The sequence below is a fragment of the Girardinichthys multiradiatus genome, chromosome 10 (assembly GCF_021462225.1).
Source record: "Girardinichthys multiradiatus isolate DD_20200921_A chromosome 10, DD_fGirMul_XY1, whole genome shotgun sequence".
NCBI classification, from domain to species: Eukaryota; Metazoa; Chordata; class Actinopteri; order Cyprinodontiformes; family Goodeidae; genus Girardinichthys; species Girardinichthys multiradiatus.
Window position 1 is genome coordinate 20,837,191 of NC_061803.1, and position 16,153 is coordinate 20,853,343.

General features: G+C 36.6%; 1 protein-coding gene across 2 annotated transcripts; it reads right to left on the minus strand.

Moving 5' to 3' along the window:
• Positions 1-5,624: 5,624 nt before the first annotated feature.
• Positions 5,625-15,676, minus strand: ormdl3 (ORMDL sphingolipid biosynthesis regulator 3). Of its 2 annotated transcripts, none has more exons than XM_047378044.1 (4): positions 15,377-15,676; positions 12,317-12,520; positions 11,461-11,612; positions 5,625-9,948 (listed from the first exon to the last, which is right to left on the minus strand). In XM_047378044.1, the coding sequence occupies exons 2-4, from the start codon at positions 12,488-12,490 to the stop codon at positions 9,813-9,815; spliced, it is 462 nt and encodes a 153-aa protein (XP_047234000.1). In that variant the 5' UTR covers positions 12,491-12,520; positions 15,377-15,676; the 3' UTR covers positions 5,625-9,812. The 2 variants fall into 2 exon arrangements, with proteins under 2 accessions (XP_047234000.1, XP_047233999.1); XM_047378043.1 differs by having other exon boundaries at positions 15,283-15,676.
• Positions 15,677-16,153: the final 477 nt, after the last annotated feature.

Consider the following 16,153-nt stretch of genomic DNA (forward strand, 5'->3'; position numbering starts at 1 on the left):
TCTGTTGTTTAAATAAAAACATCTCAGCATTTCATAGGGACATGATTTTACTAACCCAAACCCCAATATTTTTTGTCATTATTCAGAGATGCAGAAACAACACCAAATTCTTTTGCACTTAGTTTTAGCAAAAAATAAAACTTTAAAAAATAAATAAATAAATAAAAACTTTGCTTGTAAGGAAACTCAAAGGTAGAAAGCATCTTTAAACAACTTCTTAAAGTTAGACGGTGAGTAAGTGTGTCACTCAAGTTCAAGATCAAGTAGACTTTTTTTTTGTTTTGCTGCTGTATTGAAAAGAAATGTCAAACAAAACTTCATCTCCTTCTGTGGAGTCAAAGCTGAGCTGCTCTGACAACTAAGAATGGCTGCTTTAGCTTCCGGATTATTAATTCATTGGAAGGTCCACTGCTGCCCAAGGCCAGGTTTTTCTGCTGATGTTTTTCTACGTTTAAATAAAACTCTCTCAAGGTGTGGCTGCCTGCCAGATGGCCGAGAACTGTTTGGAGAGTACTGGAACTCACCTTTGAGAAAGAGGAACTGATATTGAGGTTCATAAAACAAACAAATATGATTTTTCTTAGATGTCTTTCTATTCCTTTAGCGCTTGACACTTGGAATGCTGCCAGGTGCATTTTCATCACCAATAAACTCTACATTTCTTTTTAAATGCCTTGTTCTCAAAAACAGTTCTGCTCACTTAATTGTTGCAAAATACACAAAGAAAGTAATGTTTAAATGCCTTGCCTAATCTGACCTGCAAGGCTCCCTATAATGTTTGCTTACCTGTCCTTCAAAAGGCTGGAAATGCAAGGGAAAAAGCAAGGACTCGTATGCTTGTTTTGCAAAGTGGAGAAATTGTTTTGTGTTTCTGAAAACATGTGAAATGTTCCACCCGGAAATAGCGGGAACAAACAGAATGTATAAGATGCTGTTCTGCTTCAAATGTGATGGTACTTTCTGCAAAGTGCAGAATTTAACAGACTTTGACAGATCAGCAGATAAAACCTCAGAATGCCATTTAGAAATTGAAGGTGTAGGATGCCTTCCAAAAGTATTCATACCCTTTTACATTTTTCACATTTTGTCAGGTTACAAAACAAACTTCAGACGTAATGATTTTACGTGATAAACCCAAGCAAAATATTGCATAATTGTGAAACAGAAGGAGTATGAGACATAGTTATCAGCTAAAAATCTGAAATGTGGTGTGCATATGTATTCAGTCCTTATATGAGTCTGATACCCTAAATACATTTTTTGCTACCAAATGCACTCTACAAATCTGGCCTTTATGAAGGAATGACAAGATGAAATGTGTCCTTTGTTAAAAGAATGCTATAAGAAGTCCTGTTTGCAGTTTGTCACAAGCCGTGTGAGGCACATAGGAAATATGTGAATGAAGGTGCTCTGGTCAGATGATACCAAAATGTAACTTTTTGACCTGAATTTAAAATGCCCTGACTGGTGGAAAAATAACACTGTGCGTCATGGTAAATACTCAAATTCCACTGTGGAACATGGTGGTAGCAGTATCATGCTGTGGGGATGTTTTTATTCAGCACAGGCAAGAAAATTGGTCAGAGCTGAAAGGAAGATGAATGGAGCTAAAAACAGGAAGATCCAGGAAGAAAATCTGCTAGAGGCAGCAAATAAATACTTGGCACTAGGGTCCAGTTCACCTTCCAGCAGGACAACAAACGCAAACATAAAGCTGGAGTCAAAAGGGAATGATTTAGATAAAATCACATTCATGTGTTAGAATGGCCTGGTCAAAATCCTGATTGAAATCCAAATGAGAATGTGTGGCAAGATTTGAACATTGCTGTTCAATGATGCTCCGCATCCATTCTGGATGTTCTTGAGCTAAATTGCAGAGAGGAATGGGGCATTTATTCTCCTACATTTCTACTTGGCTATTATGTACTTTGTGCTGGTCTATCACAGACAATCCCAAATAAATACAAGGAGCTTCAAGGTTCGAAGTATCTTGATCATCCCCAAGGGGTAGGTAGATTTACAGCAAGCAGTAGGACATAAAATGTAAACAAAAACAACATACAAACTTTACTTAAGTTAAAAATACTTTTAACTGATGGTATAAATCACTTCCCACAAAACAGGACAGATCAAGACTGCAACAAATAATTAGGTCTGCAGAGAGGATCATCGAGGCTGACCTTAACCTCATCCAGAACCTGTGTAGGTCTAGAGTCAGGAAATGGGCAACTAACGTCTGTGCAGACCCCACTCATCCTGGACACAAACTGTTTAGACTTTACCTTCAGGTCGGCACCACAGTGGGCTGTTCGCAAAAACTAGCCACCACACAGACAGTTTCTTCCCCCATGCTGTCTCTGATGAACACAATGAACAACTTCAGCCTGAGTAGTCAGCTACTCTGCTATGAAACAAAATAAGCATACAGCACTAACACAACCTGCCTTTTTTTCTTTCCTTTATATGAACTCAGTCTCTACAGACATGCTGTAATTCAACAGCAGTGTACCAATACGTACAAATACCTGAAAAAAGACATATCAGTGCCCTATGTTATACAGGAGTATTCTTTTTCACATTTTCAAATTCCGAAAATTTACTTTATTGACCAAGATTGTGGGCACAAACATGGAATTTGACTAAAAGGAACTGTGTGTTAGTATGTACAGCCAAGATTATAATAAAACTTGGCTGTTCATTAAATATATGTAATGGAACAACAAGGAAAGACACACTTGTTGCACTAATTCATTTGTTAAACTTGTTACCTACAACTTGTAGAGGTAGGAAAAAAATCATGTCAAATAGCTTCATGCATTATCTTCTTAATTTATAAATTAACTACTTCAAAGGGCTGGAAGGTTTTATTAGTAACGATATGTACTTTTGTTTTGCAGAAAAATAAATTTTAGCATTCACTTGTGACTAAAGCAAATATAACCCAACATTACAGATTACTGCCTTTGTAATTTCAGGGGTACGAGAAATTGAAAATCTAAATACTACAAACCCTTCTTAAGTAAAATGTCATGTCTTACCTTTATTGGATTTCTTTTTCAGAATTTTGAATTTTTGTGTACCTGATCACTATGTCCGTAACAATCTGACACAAAAACTGAAGCAAATTTAACAAAACAACAATGCAAAGCAATTTGGCTACAACTGTATAACATGTATAGGTAAGAATAACAAAATATCTGTTAAGAATAAAATAAAATAAAAACATTTGTTACCTGCCCTCAAATACAAACCTCCAAATTATTATTTTTTTATTTAATGTATTTGTTAAGGAATTAAATTAACAAAATCTTACCTATCTTATCAAACAAAATTAAGTTGGAAGACATCTTCTAATTTTCATGAGCTTATAAATCACTGTTTGTAGGAATAAATCAGTGATCAGAAGCGTGAAAAACTCCTGACACCCATTTGGTTTTAGCTAGATGTTGCTTCAGAGAAATCTATAACAGCCATTTGCTGACCTCTGCTGGAAAAGTACATTTTAGGTTTTTAATATTTATCCTAAATATAAACTGCTTTATACTGTATGTGGCATCTACAACTATAGACACAATAATTTTTTCCAGCACTCCAGCAAAAACTTGAGCTTTTCCATTGTTGAATGACAAGTATTATATTACATAGGCCCCACATTTATTCACAGACAAACATTAACAGCACATTATATATAATGTATAAATTCACAACAAAATACACAAAATTTTTAATTTGATCTCTACTAGTTTTGCATATCTTCAGGTGGATTTTTTTGTCAATTATTTTTGTGCGCATAGCATAAGTTCAGTCAGACTGAATGGAGAACGTCAGCGACCATCAACTTTTAAGTCTTGCCATGGATTGTCAGTTGGATATAGATCTGGACTTCGACTGGACCATTCTAACACATGTGTATGCTTTGATCTAAATCATCCCCCAGTAACTTTGGCTGTCTTTATGGTTGTTGTTCTGCTGGAAGGTCAACCTAAGGCCCAGTCTCAAGTCTTTTGCAGCCTCTAACAGATATAATGTCTTGATTGATTTTCTCTTCCTAGAAGCTACACCTGGCCTGGCTCTGTGTCTACCTGTGAAACCTTTCTGGAGAGGGGCATTGTCCGAGCTTCTGCTGGCAACAACTTAATTCTCACCTTCTACAGATGATACACATGGCCCTGTCTTTTAGTGTTTAACCCTTTCTCTCTCCTAGATATAGCAATTAACAGAGCTTTTACTGTAACTAACCCTATGTGCTCTCTTTCAGACTCTAATCTTGAAAACTGGCTCAGAGTTTATCTGTTCTTTCTTTCTAGGTGAAACGACTAAAGGAGCTACATCCATTAACATTTACTTTTCCTTCCCATAGAAAGTACTCCTGGATCAGTGCTTCTTTGTTCTCTTTGTGTCTCTGCTCTGTTCTCTCAAACCCCCAGTCGGTCGTGGCAGATGGCCGCTCACACTGAGTCTGGTTCTGCTGGAGGTTTCTTCCTGTTAAAAGGGAGTTTTTCCTGTCCACTGTTGCTACATGCATGCTCAGTATGAGGGATTGCTGCAAAGTCAACGCCAGTCACTGTCCACTGTCTCTACATGCTCATGCAGGAGGAGTGAATGCTGCAAGTCACTGACTGGAGGCAATCTGCTGGGTTTCCTTAGATAGAAAAACTTTTTATCCAATTTGAATAAATAACTGAATCTGACTGCACTGTTCAATGGTTAGGATTAATTGGAATGTATGTACCTGACTTTTGTGAAGTGCCTTGAGACAACATGTGTTGTGAATTGGCGCTATATAAATAAACTGAATTGAATTGATTGTTTTGTACATATTGCCAAAAGTATTTCTCTGTGTACTTTCACATTTACATGAACTTTGATGACATCCTATTCTTAATCTATAAGGTTCATTTGTTGATGGACCCGCCATTGTCAGCAATAGAAACTTTACCTATTTTGTAAACATTTTCCATGTTTAGGAGTGTGTTCATTGTTAGATGAGAAAACTAGAGTTGCAGCCTCTGGTCTAATTCATTCCAAAGGTGTTCAAGAAGGTTGAGGTCAGGACTCTATGTGGGCCAGACAAGTTTCTCCACACCAAACTCTTTGACTTCACGCTAAGGTGAACATCTTGTAGTTTAATGTAAAAAAGCCAAAAAAATTAAACAGTGATTGTATCAAAACTGTAAAAGCTATCAACACACCAACTTGGTCAGGTAAAGTCCACTCTTTTTTTTAAGAATTTCAGAAATTTTAAGTTTAAATATTAAAAATAAACCAAGGAGAGGTTATAACCTGGAACAACATATGTAAAACTAGTAAAGGCTTTTATTAGGATGTCAAATCTTGCTGTTAACACAAGTCATAATAAATCCTCTTTGATTCACCCTTGTTACTTTCACTTAATGAATGTTTAAAAAGCCCTTGGTGTTGTCTAACAGAAGGACCACTGTAAGGTACATGTATCTGTTTACAGGCTTGAAATAAAGACCACAGATTAATTTTTGATTGGACCCACCATTGCCGAGTTGACGAAGAGTGTGAACAATATTGTTTACAGCTGTAAAAAAAATAAAAATAAATCAATGGTGAAAGCAGACAAATATTTCCTTGTGGAGAAATGAATTTACAAAGAGCACAGTGAATTGTACTTTTATTACATTCATTTTTCATTCTCAGTTTGGCTCAGGACTATAAATACAGAAGACTGCCCATTACTGAGACTACTGGGAGACATAACTCTTCGTAAGATTTAAATTAACCTCTGAACAAGACAGGAAATGGGTCAATAGGATCTGTTAGGAGCTTAGTGAGTGTCCTTAAGGGAGGCAGATAAACGTTATTTCACCCTAGTTTGAACTCTGTGTTTAGACCTATAATGTTCAAGCTTTTTAACAATTTTAATAATAATTAAACGTAATTAAAGAACTCATTATATATCCTAAACCTACAACTGAACAGCCCATTCAAAAAAGTTACTCACACATCAGAGAGAAAGAAACAGAAGTAATATTTCTAAGATGACAAAAATACAGTATATTGGGTCAAGCATTCATAGAAAGTGACTTTGACAATTTGCAAGTAAATTTGGTAGGAAACATAGTGTGCAAATGCTGCTGCTCAACTAATCAACATTCAGTTCATAGCTGGTGTTGTTATCTCAAAAATAGTCATTTTTGTCCTATCAAAATAAAAAGCACAAGTCAGAACTTCACGATGACAATATTAAGAATATCAAAATGTTTAGAGAAAATCAACAGCTATTTGCAAATGTTTAGATACTTGATACTTTAATATTTGAATTAACATGGTTTACCTCAAAAGTGTATAATAAACAAAAAAACAGCATTGCTGATAGTTAATAAATTATTAAGCATTAAAGACTTCATAAACCAGATATAGGCAGTTAAAGTGCATTAGGAAATGTATGGAATAAGAGGCATGTGTACCAGTTTGTTGCTAAATATTGATCCTGCATTAAAGTATGACAAGTGTCTTATTACTGCTTTCTAACTGCTTATTAGCTATTTATAAAGTGTTTACACCTTAATTAATAATGCTATTGCTACTAGTTATTAAACCAGTTATTCATCTGTAATGACCTTTTAATTTTATAACAAATAATGATCAGTTATAATTCCTTAGTTAAAGGGCAAAGAGGAGTTACAAGTGACCAGTATGTTGCTAAACAGCAAATATCAAACCGCTTTTGAAAAGAACAATTCGGAAAAGTTGCTATTGCAAAATTGCAGGCCCATCTAGAATTTTATATTTATCAGTAAGATTACAGAAAAAGCTGTTTCAATAGTTTAACACCCTCTTAATAATGACCAGTTGCTTTGACACTTTTCAATCAGGTTTCTGTGCTCACCACAATACTGAGACTGCACTTGTCAAGGTGTTCAATGACTTTGGAATAAATGCAGACTGTGGAAGAACCACGGTGCTGCTATTATTGGACCTCAGCACAACATTTCTTTACTTGCCACGGCAATGTCTTTTTAATGTTTTATTTTTTTATGTTTTCATCATGTAAATCCATTTAAATTGTCTTGTTACTGAAACATGCTATACAAATAAACTTGCCTTGCATAGCGATTTTGCATTAAAGTATTGCAATTGTCTTATGATATCTTATAATTGCTCAGTGATGATAGATAAATTCATTACAACTTAATTAATTTATGAAATCCTTTAGACAGGAATCATATAGCAAAGCGGTACCAAACTCAAAACATGCCCAGTTTAGTCAGTTAGTTTCAATGCAGTCTATTTAAAGTGCAATCAGCAAAGTCAAATAGTTTTAAATACATCCCAGTTCAATTGATTTCAATTCAACATAACCATTATAGCAGTCAGCATATAAAAGTAAATATAAAAAGATTAACAGGTTGTATTGATTCTTCAGGTCCATCCTTTGGCTTCTTTTGTATTTGCTTGATACCAACATCATGTCATTCAGTTATGCCCATTAAGGAGTTAAATAGATTTTTTATATATGACAATAAAAGTCAAAAGTTTCATGGAAATAAAAAAATCAAGTCACTATTATCTAAAATAAGGAGTATACAATGACTACAATTACTGATATAGAGCTGGTGGTATGTTTAATGTCTATGAATCAGATGTTCTGTAATCCAGTCACATTGTTAGTCGTTGGGTGCAGAATGAGGTCTTCAGTCAGTGTAAGAACACACTGAGTTGGTTTCTCTTACAGATGCTGAGAGTGACGCGCAAAGGCAACATTGTTTAGGTTGAAGTCTGTAAATAAATTTAAGAAATCATGTTTAAGTAAAGTCCAAAGTGTGTGATGCTGCGTCATCTAGTGGCATCAAGTTACAAATTGCCGCCAAATGAAATTTGGCACACTTTAAGTCAATGTAAAATTAATGTAGAAACAAAGAGGAACCTTAACAAATTTAAGGCATGTTTAGAAGAATTTCTGAAGAAACCTCTTAATTTGTCTCTTGTATCCTATTACATGTGTTGTTGTCCTTGTCCTTGACAGTTTAAAGTAGATGCTGCCACTCTTAATTTCTGCCATTGGTCATTGCAAAACATCATCAAGTTATTTCAGAGAATAAAGATGTGACTGATGCTCATTTTCCAACAACAAAAGGTTCTGAAATTAACTTTAAATCTGCCTAGACTGATTAAAGACAAAGTTACTAATAAACAACCTTACAGCTTGTTTATAGAAATGTTATACTTTAAATCGTTTTTAATGTAAACAACAGATATTCTCAAAAGATCCAGAATAGCTTTCTACATCTGAACACATTTTAATGTGGTATAAAAGCACCCATTTTCCACTGCTGTACCTGAAATTAAAGAATTCAAAGCTGATCTACATTCATAATTAAGGTAAAATAACCAAATCTTCAATTTGATTTCAGCTAGATTTAAGCATCTTAAGAGTATTCCACTAGTGTTGTTTGGACCATCCTAATATCAAAAACTAGGGCTGCAAATGATGGTTATTTTGCTAATCAATTAATCTGTCGACTATTTTTTCAATTAATCAAATAAAAATTGAATAGCAAAAAGTGCTTAATAGGAGATTTTCTTTTACAGAATTTAACCCAGGTGAAGCTAAAGCCATGTTGCTTGAGGAGTTCATCTTAAATGCAAAATGTATATATTTTTTGTACAATTTTAGCCTAATTACTGCTCTGAGTAGGTTCTTCTTGCATGTTTTAGTCTGTATACTCCAGTTAACGATTATTCGAATACTAAATTAGCACACAATTACTTCAATAATCGATTAATCACAATTAATCCAATTGTTTCAGTCCTAGCTAAAACCACAATAAATTTCAGAAATATACTAAACATTAAATTAATCAATTCCCCAAATATGTTAAATTAATGGTTGAATATTTTACATTTACTCAGTGGCATAATGCTGCTACATTAAAAGAATAATTTACAGTAAGGCTATTTTTTACTATAAGTCAGGGAATTTCAATCTGTGCATCTCTGAAGTACATATGCCAAAAATCCTGAATAATTTGTTACTTTGTTACCTTTGTTACTGCATTACATTAGGTCTGTGATCTGCCAACAGGAACCAGTGGAAGCAACAGAGCCTAAGTACCTTCACGGTGTAATTATGTACCCTCGGTGGTATTTTAAGAACAGAAATCTTATCTCTGAACTGCCATTGTGCACCGTCTGGTCAAGTTTGCTCATTCTGTGCCAGAGGACTTTGCATACAGAACAAACCAGGACAAGAGTTTTCCAAATATGGAAACAGGCAGATAAAAATAAGGATTGCTCAACTTCCCGATCTTGACCCCGAGCACAGCAGAGCAGAGAAGAGCCAAATATAAAACTTGGTGGTTTCTTGTGTCTCGCCTCTGCAGCACTTCACCAGGCCCCCACCGTGGTACTGTTGTTCTCCACTAAAGCTCCAAACCTCAAGACAGACAAAGCTGCAGACTGGAGCGAGGCTGAATAAATACAGTAGCATATCATTACACAAAAATTTATTTTAAAAACTGCCTTGATGTGCCAGCTAAGTGAAATAGCAGAGGCATTTTATGGTCATTGTCTTTAGAAATCTCAGAAACTCCATCTTTAAATAAGATTTAGTGTCTGTAAAACATGAGATAAACCACAGCTTGTTGCAACGTGACACGTTCCTCTTGTGCTCTCTCCTCAGAGTCTTTCTGATTGTGTTTCATGGCAGCATCCTCACAGGCCTTCTCTGAAGCTCTTTAGTAGAATAAGGTGCCAAAGGTCCTCATCAAAGGCCCAACACACTGTGCGCTCTCAGCGATCCTGGGGGACATTAAACCTTGTCCTTTTCTTCTTCCAGGCTGTCAGTATTTGTTAATCCCAAAGATCCGAACGCCATGCAGCTGCGGCAGTTTGGGAATAAGCACAGTGAGCAAGGACACTGTGTTGACTATAAAATGGACTCTGTCATACTTAGTGTAGAAGCTGGTTAATATATACCTGAAACAAAAAGAGAGAGGGAGAAAGAAGATAACGTTCATAACGAATATCATTCAACATAATAGTGTGTTTTGTTGCAATCTGATGTTTTTGTCCTTAAACACTGACGTTCTGGCCTGAAGTTTTAGCATTAGGACAAACAGTAAAAACTTTTTCAAATTCAATTTTTTGGGTGACATTTCATATTGTTAATAGAGTATTCTGCAGAATCTATATATGCATCTTCATTTTATGTGCCTTAGCATTAGCGTTTTTAGCGTAAAAAGTTTCCAAAATTCCATTGAGCCACATTGGAGGGTTTTCCAGCTGGAATGGCCTATTAAAAGTCACAACACAGCATTTCATTCAGATGTGGAGTTGCTGCTGTGTTCAATCGTTGTCTCTTGCTGCATTACCCAAGTGTGGTAAATCTAAGACGAGACTTTGTGTTGTTTTCCTCAGCAATGGTTTTCAGCTTGGAACTCTCCCATAGAGGCCATTTTTCCTTTTCTTTCTTACTGATAAATCTAAAACACTGACCCTAAATAGGGCCAGTCATCTTGTTCTGGTTTCTTTTGTCGTCAATGAGGCGTTGATGCACTCTTGGAATAATTTTGGTAGCCTGGCCACTCCTGGGAAAAGCCTCAGAAATGGCTTTGTAACTCTTTCAAGACCGATAGATCATTTATTCTACTCTATGTTGTCAGAAAGGTTCTGTTTAAGCGTTTTTTTATGCTACAGGGTTCCACTTCCTCCTATCTTTGGTTTCACAATACAGGATTGATAACTAAGCTCCTGTGTGTGTAAGATATCGGCACCTTGATTGGTGATTTATGAATGGCTAGAGGCAGCTAAAACAGGGGTATGTCCTTGTGGGTTAATGAAGAACAAAAAAGGCCTCCATTTTATGATAGTTATATAGTATATGGACCAGAAGCCTCTGACTTTCCCCGTCAGAATTCCATCTTCTATCAACCTTTCGGTTAATTCATAATTAAATCAGATCCTTCGACCAATCAAGCAGTGGTGGTAAAGATGGTTTTATTTTTCTGTTCTTATAACTTAGTATTTTCCAATGTTTTACTTGTTATTAAAAGTTTTAACAAAATTTAGCAAAAAACAAAATAAACAAAATGAAACAAAAACGAAAGCTGTTTCGTTCCTGCACTGAAGAACTACTTCCTCTTGGCACTGGCTGCAAAACGAGATGACAAGTGTGTACAGAAGCACAGTGTACACCTGCAGAGCTGCTCTCATTACAGTACTCTTGCTGAGCCTGCAAATAAGACCCAGGAAACCAAAGTGCTTCCTGTAAACTGAACTCTCTTGATACCAAGGGAAGAAAAAGGAAGGAGAGCACTTATTGGTGCACCTGCAACAACCAAGCCCTCTGTCAGTTTGTGGGCTTGCAATGTAACCATCGTATTCTACTGGCCCACTTTATAATATTAAAGGCAGCATATAGTACAGGCACAATAAAAACTGATCAAGGGAACCTCAGCAATTAGGAGTGATAGAGGGTAGGTCACTTACAGGACAATGGGTATGATTGTAAGGAACTTGCGTGAAGCAGTAAACTGCACGCCATAGTCCATCTGCTCCCAGTGGGTCAGGAGGCGAGCCTTACCCTGATCCGGGGTCTCAAAGGGCGTCCCTTTGACCGTGTGAAGCAAGAGGTACATGCACTGCAACAAACACACAACAACCAAGAAGTCGGAGATATAAATAGGAGAAAACTGTCCAGCCAGGATGAGAACTATGGCTTTTCCTCAAAGTCTTAAAGTTTAAACATAAAAACTTGCAAGCAAAAGCTTCTGGAAGTACATGGACTTGTAAAATAAATTGTTTCGTGTTACAACCACAAACTTAAATATATTTTAGAAGTGGATAATTGTGGGGTGGGTCTCATTTAAAAGATACATAGTTTTGAATGATTTACATACAGAAATCAGAAAACAGTGGTGTGTATTTGCATTAAGCCCCCTTTACTCCAATATGCCTGAATAAACTCCAAGTCTACTTGTGTGATTTAATCTCGACATTAATCCATCTGATCTGTCAAGGCCTCAGAGATTTGTTAAATAATATTAGTAAAGAGGGCACTGAGTCATCCATCATCTGAAAATGGAAATCCAATAAAATACATGGACGGTGGTTGTAAGAAAACTAAATAACGAAACAAATGATCATGACACTGTAAAACCAACTTCAACCTATTAACATAGAGAGTGCCTAATTTGTAACCTCTTATCTAAAATAACCTGCCCAACAAATCCTTTCCTCAATTCAGCACCGCTCTGCACCGATCCTTTACTCATATAACTCACTCAGAAAATGTTAAAGCAAGATGCAGTGAAAGTGGTGCCTGTGGGCGTTCTGCTCCACTCACCAGATTGTGTATGAGGTTGGTGAGGGTCCAGACGACGGGGACGCTTACGAAGGGGATGCTGAGCAGGGTAATGTGAAGCAAGCCGATGCCAAGGATGTAAGACAGCCAGATCCCCCTGCTGTTCATCACCCTGGTGTTGGGGTTCACCTCGCTGTGCGCGGTACCCACGTTCATGGTGGCATGCACGGATGTCGCTGGAATTGTCTGATTTAATACAAACAGAAGTCTGACTGTTCACAGCTGAAAATTACAAAAGAAAATTACTTTTTATTGACTCTAGAGTAAATCTGCAAGAATGATTGTTAATAGCCTATAGGACAATGACCCTAAATCTCATTAGTCATCTTGGTTTTTCATTCCTATTTGCAGGATAGCTGCAGGGCAACTCTATCCAACAGGCTGAATTGATGTGTAAAGTATGAACTCATGACACTCGAAATACATTAGCAAATGATTATTGTATTCAAAACAGTTCTTTGCAATATCAATTATTCTGCCCCCCTTTTATTGTGATAATAATATACATGTATTTGTTGATATAGTGTGCAGCCCTAGGTAGAACATTCTTCACAAATCATTTACTAAAAGTGTTTTAAAAAAAAAGGTAAATTCTTGATTTTGGGTTGAATTTTTGTTGACAACTTTTCATGTTTAACCTGTGATCATCCAGTGATTTAGATTAAAATCCTTTTGATCTGTTGGTCAAATACAAAAACAAAATCTGATTTTCTTACCTTATTAGAGAAAGCATACAAACTAAAAACTTCAAACTTCTTCAGGTATATTAAAGCATCAACATGCTGCTTGTTCTTTAATGCACTTTATTTTGGGTTTACTTTGTACTTGATAAAAACATAACTGACCAATACCAGCAGATGACACTCCAGTTATCACAGAATATGGCAACTTCACATTGAAACCCAAGCACTACCTGCCCTTCTGCAGGTAGTGGACCCACTGGGGGATGGCCTTGCGTCTTTCATTCGGGTTTGGCCCGCCGGGTCCCGCAAGAAGTAACCTGGCCACCAGACACTCGCCCATGAGCAACATCTTATTCCTCATTTTTGTTGTTGTCATGAAGGGTTCTGGACCTCTCTTTGTCTGGCCCATCACCCGGAGCCCGTTTGTCATGGGAGACCCTACCAGGGGCATTCAGCCCTAGACAACATAGCCTCTGGGGTCATCCGAGCATTGAAATCCCTCCACCACATTAAGGTGGTGATTCAACAAAGAGTTTATATTTTTCTATTGTACCTTAAGAGCTTTCAATGTCTTATTTTAATGATTTTTAGATAACCTTGCTCTGCCTTGCTCACCCACACCTGCTCCAGAACAGGAGGCTGCATGGCTTTATGTGTGGGACTGATCTAAGGCTTGTTTGTTTTCAGCTCATTTCAGAATAGGTCCCTATAATCTTTATTGGCCAACTTTGTGTTCATAAACAAGGAATCTGACTTAGGCTTTCACAACCACAACATATAAAAACACTTTAGAGGGATAGAATGGACAAGGAGCAGTCTATACAGGTGTGTCTAGAATGGGGGGTGTGGGGGGCTGCAGCCCATCATTATTTATATAGTGTTTCATTAATAATTCTTTTTTGCGCATTTGTATACAGTTTTTTATCGAATATTCTCTTTGCACATTGATTTACATAGTTGGTCATGGATTATTCTTTTTTCAAAAAAAAAAGTTCCTCCAGTTGGAGACAAAAGGATACAGTTTTGTTGAATTTCTTTTTATTTTATTGATTTTTTTATATTATTTTATATTACAGGGTAAATGTCATATGCAGAAAGAGTACTATAATGGAAATCAGCACTTTTATTTGACCAGATTCTTTTTTATGAGGTGAGAAACACATTTGCCATAGTTTTGGCACATTTGGCTAAATTGTGCCACAATCCCACCTGGCACATTGCCCACTAAAACGTTTGTGGAACAAATGTGCTTCAACTGATTAAGTCCAAATTTGCTGCAGTTATAGTCAAGATGAGTACTATATGAGGCTCCTAGGGTTTCCAAAGAATTATCACGGGATTTTGTATGTTCATTTAATAGAAAACTCCAGATGCTAAAAAAGTAAATTTTTCTTTGTTAAATCACAAATAAATAAGACATAGTAACTTTTGCAATAGTGGTTCCCTTAGAAAAAAATTCTATTATATCTAAACCTTTAGGTAAAGTTGCCAAAAGTTTGCATTTAGACTTTATAACTCTAGAGTCATATTTGATCTATTTCAGAAATGTAATTTCAGGGGAAATTGCTTCGAAACCCCTGTTTTAGAAGCATTTTTCCAGTTTTAATGTAAACTTAAGTACACTAGTTACACAATATTCTTGATTTTTTTTTCACCAAAAAAGTGACCCTCGTTTCATTCGAAAGTCTCTATTAATCTCTTTTACTGAGATTACTGAGACAACTATTTTGAAATTTGGCTAACACACCAAATAAAAGAGATTGAATATTCCAATTTTAAAATCTGAAAACACAGAAGAAGAAATGTGAAAAATTATTTTACAAACTGCAATTGTATTTTATCAATGGATTTCTGTGTAAATGTTTTCCTGCGTTCAGTAAAGCTGGTCAGTGTTGATTAGATGATGAATGGAGATAAATACAGGACAATCCTGGAAGAAAACCTTTTACAGACTGCAAATGACTTGGCAACCAATAAAAACACTGAAGTTTGTGGTTGGAATATGACAAAATGTGAAAAAGCTCTAGGGATGTGAAGACGTTGGCAAGGCATTGTAGAACAACAATAGAAACACGCCTGTCAGGCTATAATAACACAGTTTCAGTAAAGAAAACAAAGCCTAAGAGTAACATAAATCAGAGTTTTAATTATTATTATAAAAAAAAAACAAAAAAACCTTTAAGGTGAAGATAAAGTCCTGAGAGAAGTACATAAACAGCAGCTCACTGCCTTGAGTGATCCCAGCATGTATTCAAACTTATTTACCTGCAAACCAAATTGTCTCAGACAATATCCTCCAGCCAACTCAGCCTGAGTGAAGATGAACTCATTTCTCTTCAGTCCATGAGTTATTACTTACGGGGTAGATAAAGGGGTTGAACTCCGACCTGTTCTGGGGCAACAGTACCTTATCACTGTTTTTTTGTGTAATCGATGAGCTCAGTTATATAACCCGGAGAGGTTCTGGCGCTTCCATCAGTCTGTGTCCTGCTGCCCTTCAGCTCCACACGCCTGCTCGGAGTGAAACCATCCGCTCGGAGAGACGCATGTCACTGATAGTCTTCCACACCGTCCTCCACAACGCCAGCTGGTGACAACACGGCACAGTCCACAAAGAGCCCGTCACCGTTACAGTCACTCTCCCGGACGCATATCTTCGCTGAGGCTACATTCATCGCACTTTGCAGCGGTTGGCTGACTTGTGTCACGTGGTCTTAGTTTACCAATGAACGTTTAGTACGGAGAGCCATCGTGGCCTACTCCCCCCCACGTAATCCAAGAGAGGCGGGATTAGCGAAAATGATTGTGATTTCTATTGGTATTCTATTTCTAAAATATATTCGTGTTATTTTATGTACAGAATATTTTGGGATTTTTTTCGTAAAAGGCAACAATTTTCCGCGCTTTCTTGATTAATTTCTTTAGTTAGTTATTTGTGTTTTAACACATGGATGTGTTTATTTAGAGTTTAGAGCTGATATTTCTGCAGAGGTAGGTAGATGGATGGATGGATGATGGATGGATGAATGGATGGATATGCATAAATGGAGTACAAGTAGCTTAATGCTAAAAGTTTACAGTGAATCTTTGTGGATCTCTTAAATTGCTCTTGCACTGGTACATATACTGGTGGTAT

Excerpts from the sequence above, each read along its gene's own strand:
- ormdl3 (XM_047378044.1), bottom strand. The coding sequence starts at position 12,490 with ATGAACGTGGGTACCGCGCACAGCGAGGTGAACCCCAACACCAGGGTG. Across the intron at positions 11,613-12,316 it reads CCAACCTCATACACAATCTG|TGCATGTACCTCTTGCTTCA; the intron begins GTGAGTGGAGCA and ends TGTTTGTTGCAG. Across the intron at positions 9,949-11,460 it reads ACAATCATACCCATTGTCCT|GTATATATTAACCAGCTTCT; the intron begins GTAAGTGACCTA and ends TTTTTGTTTCAG.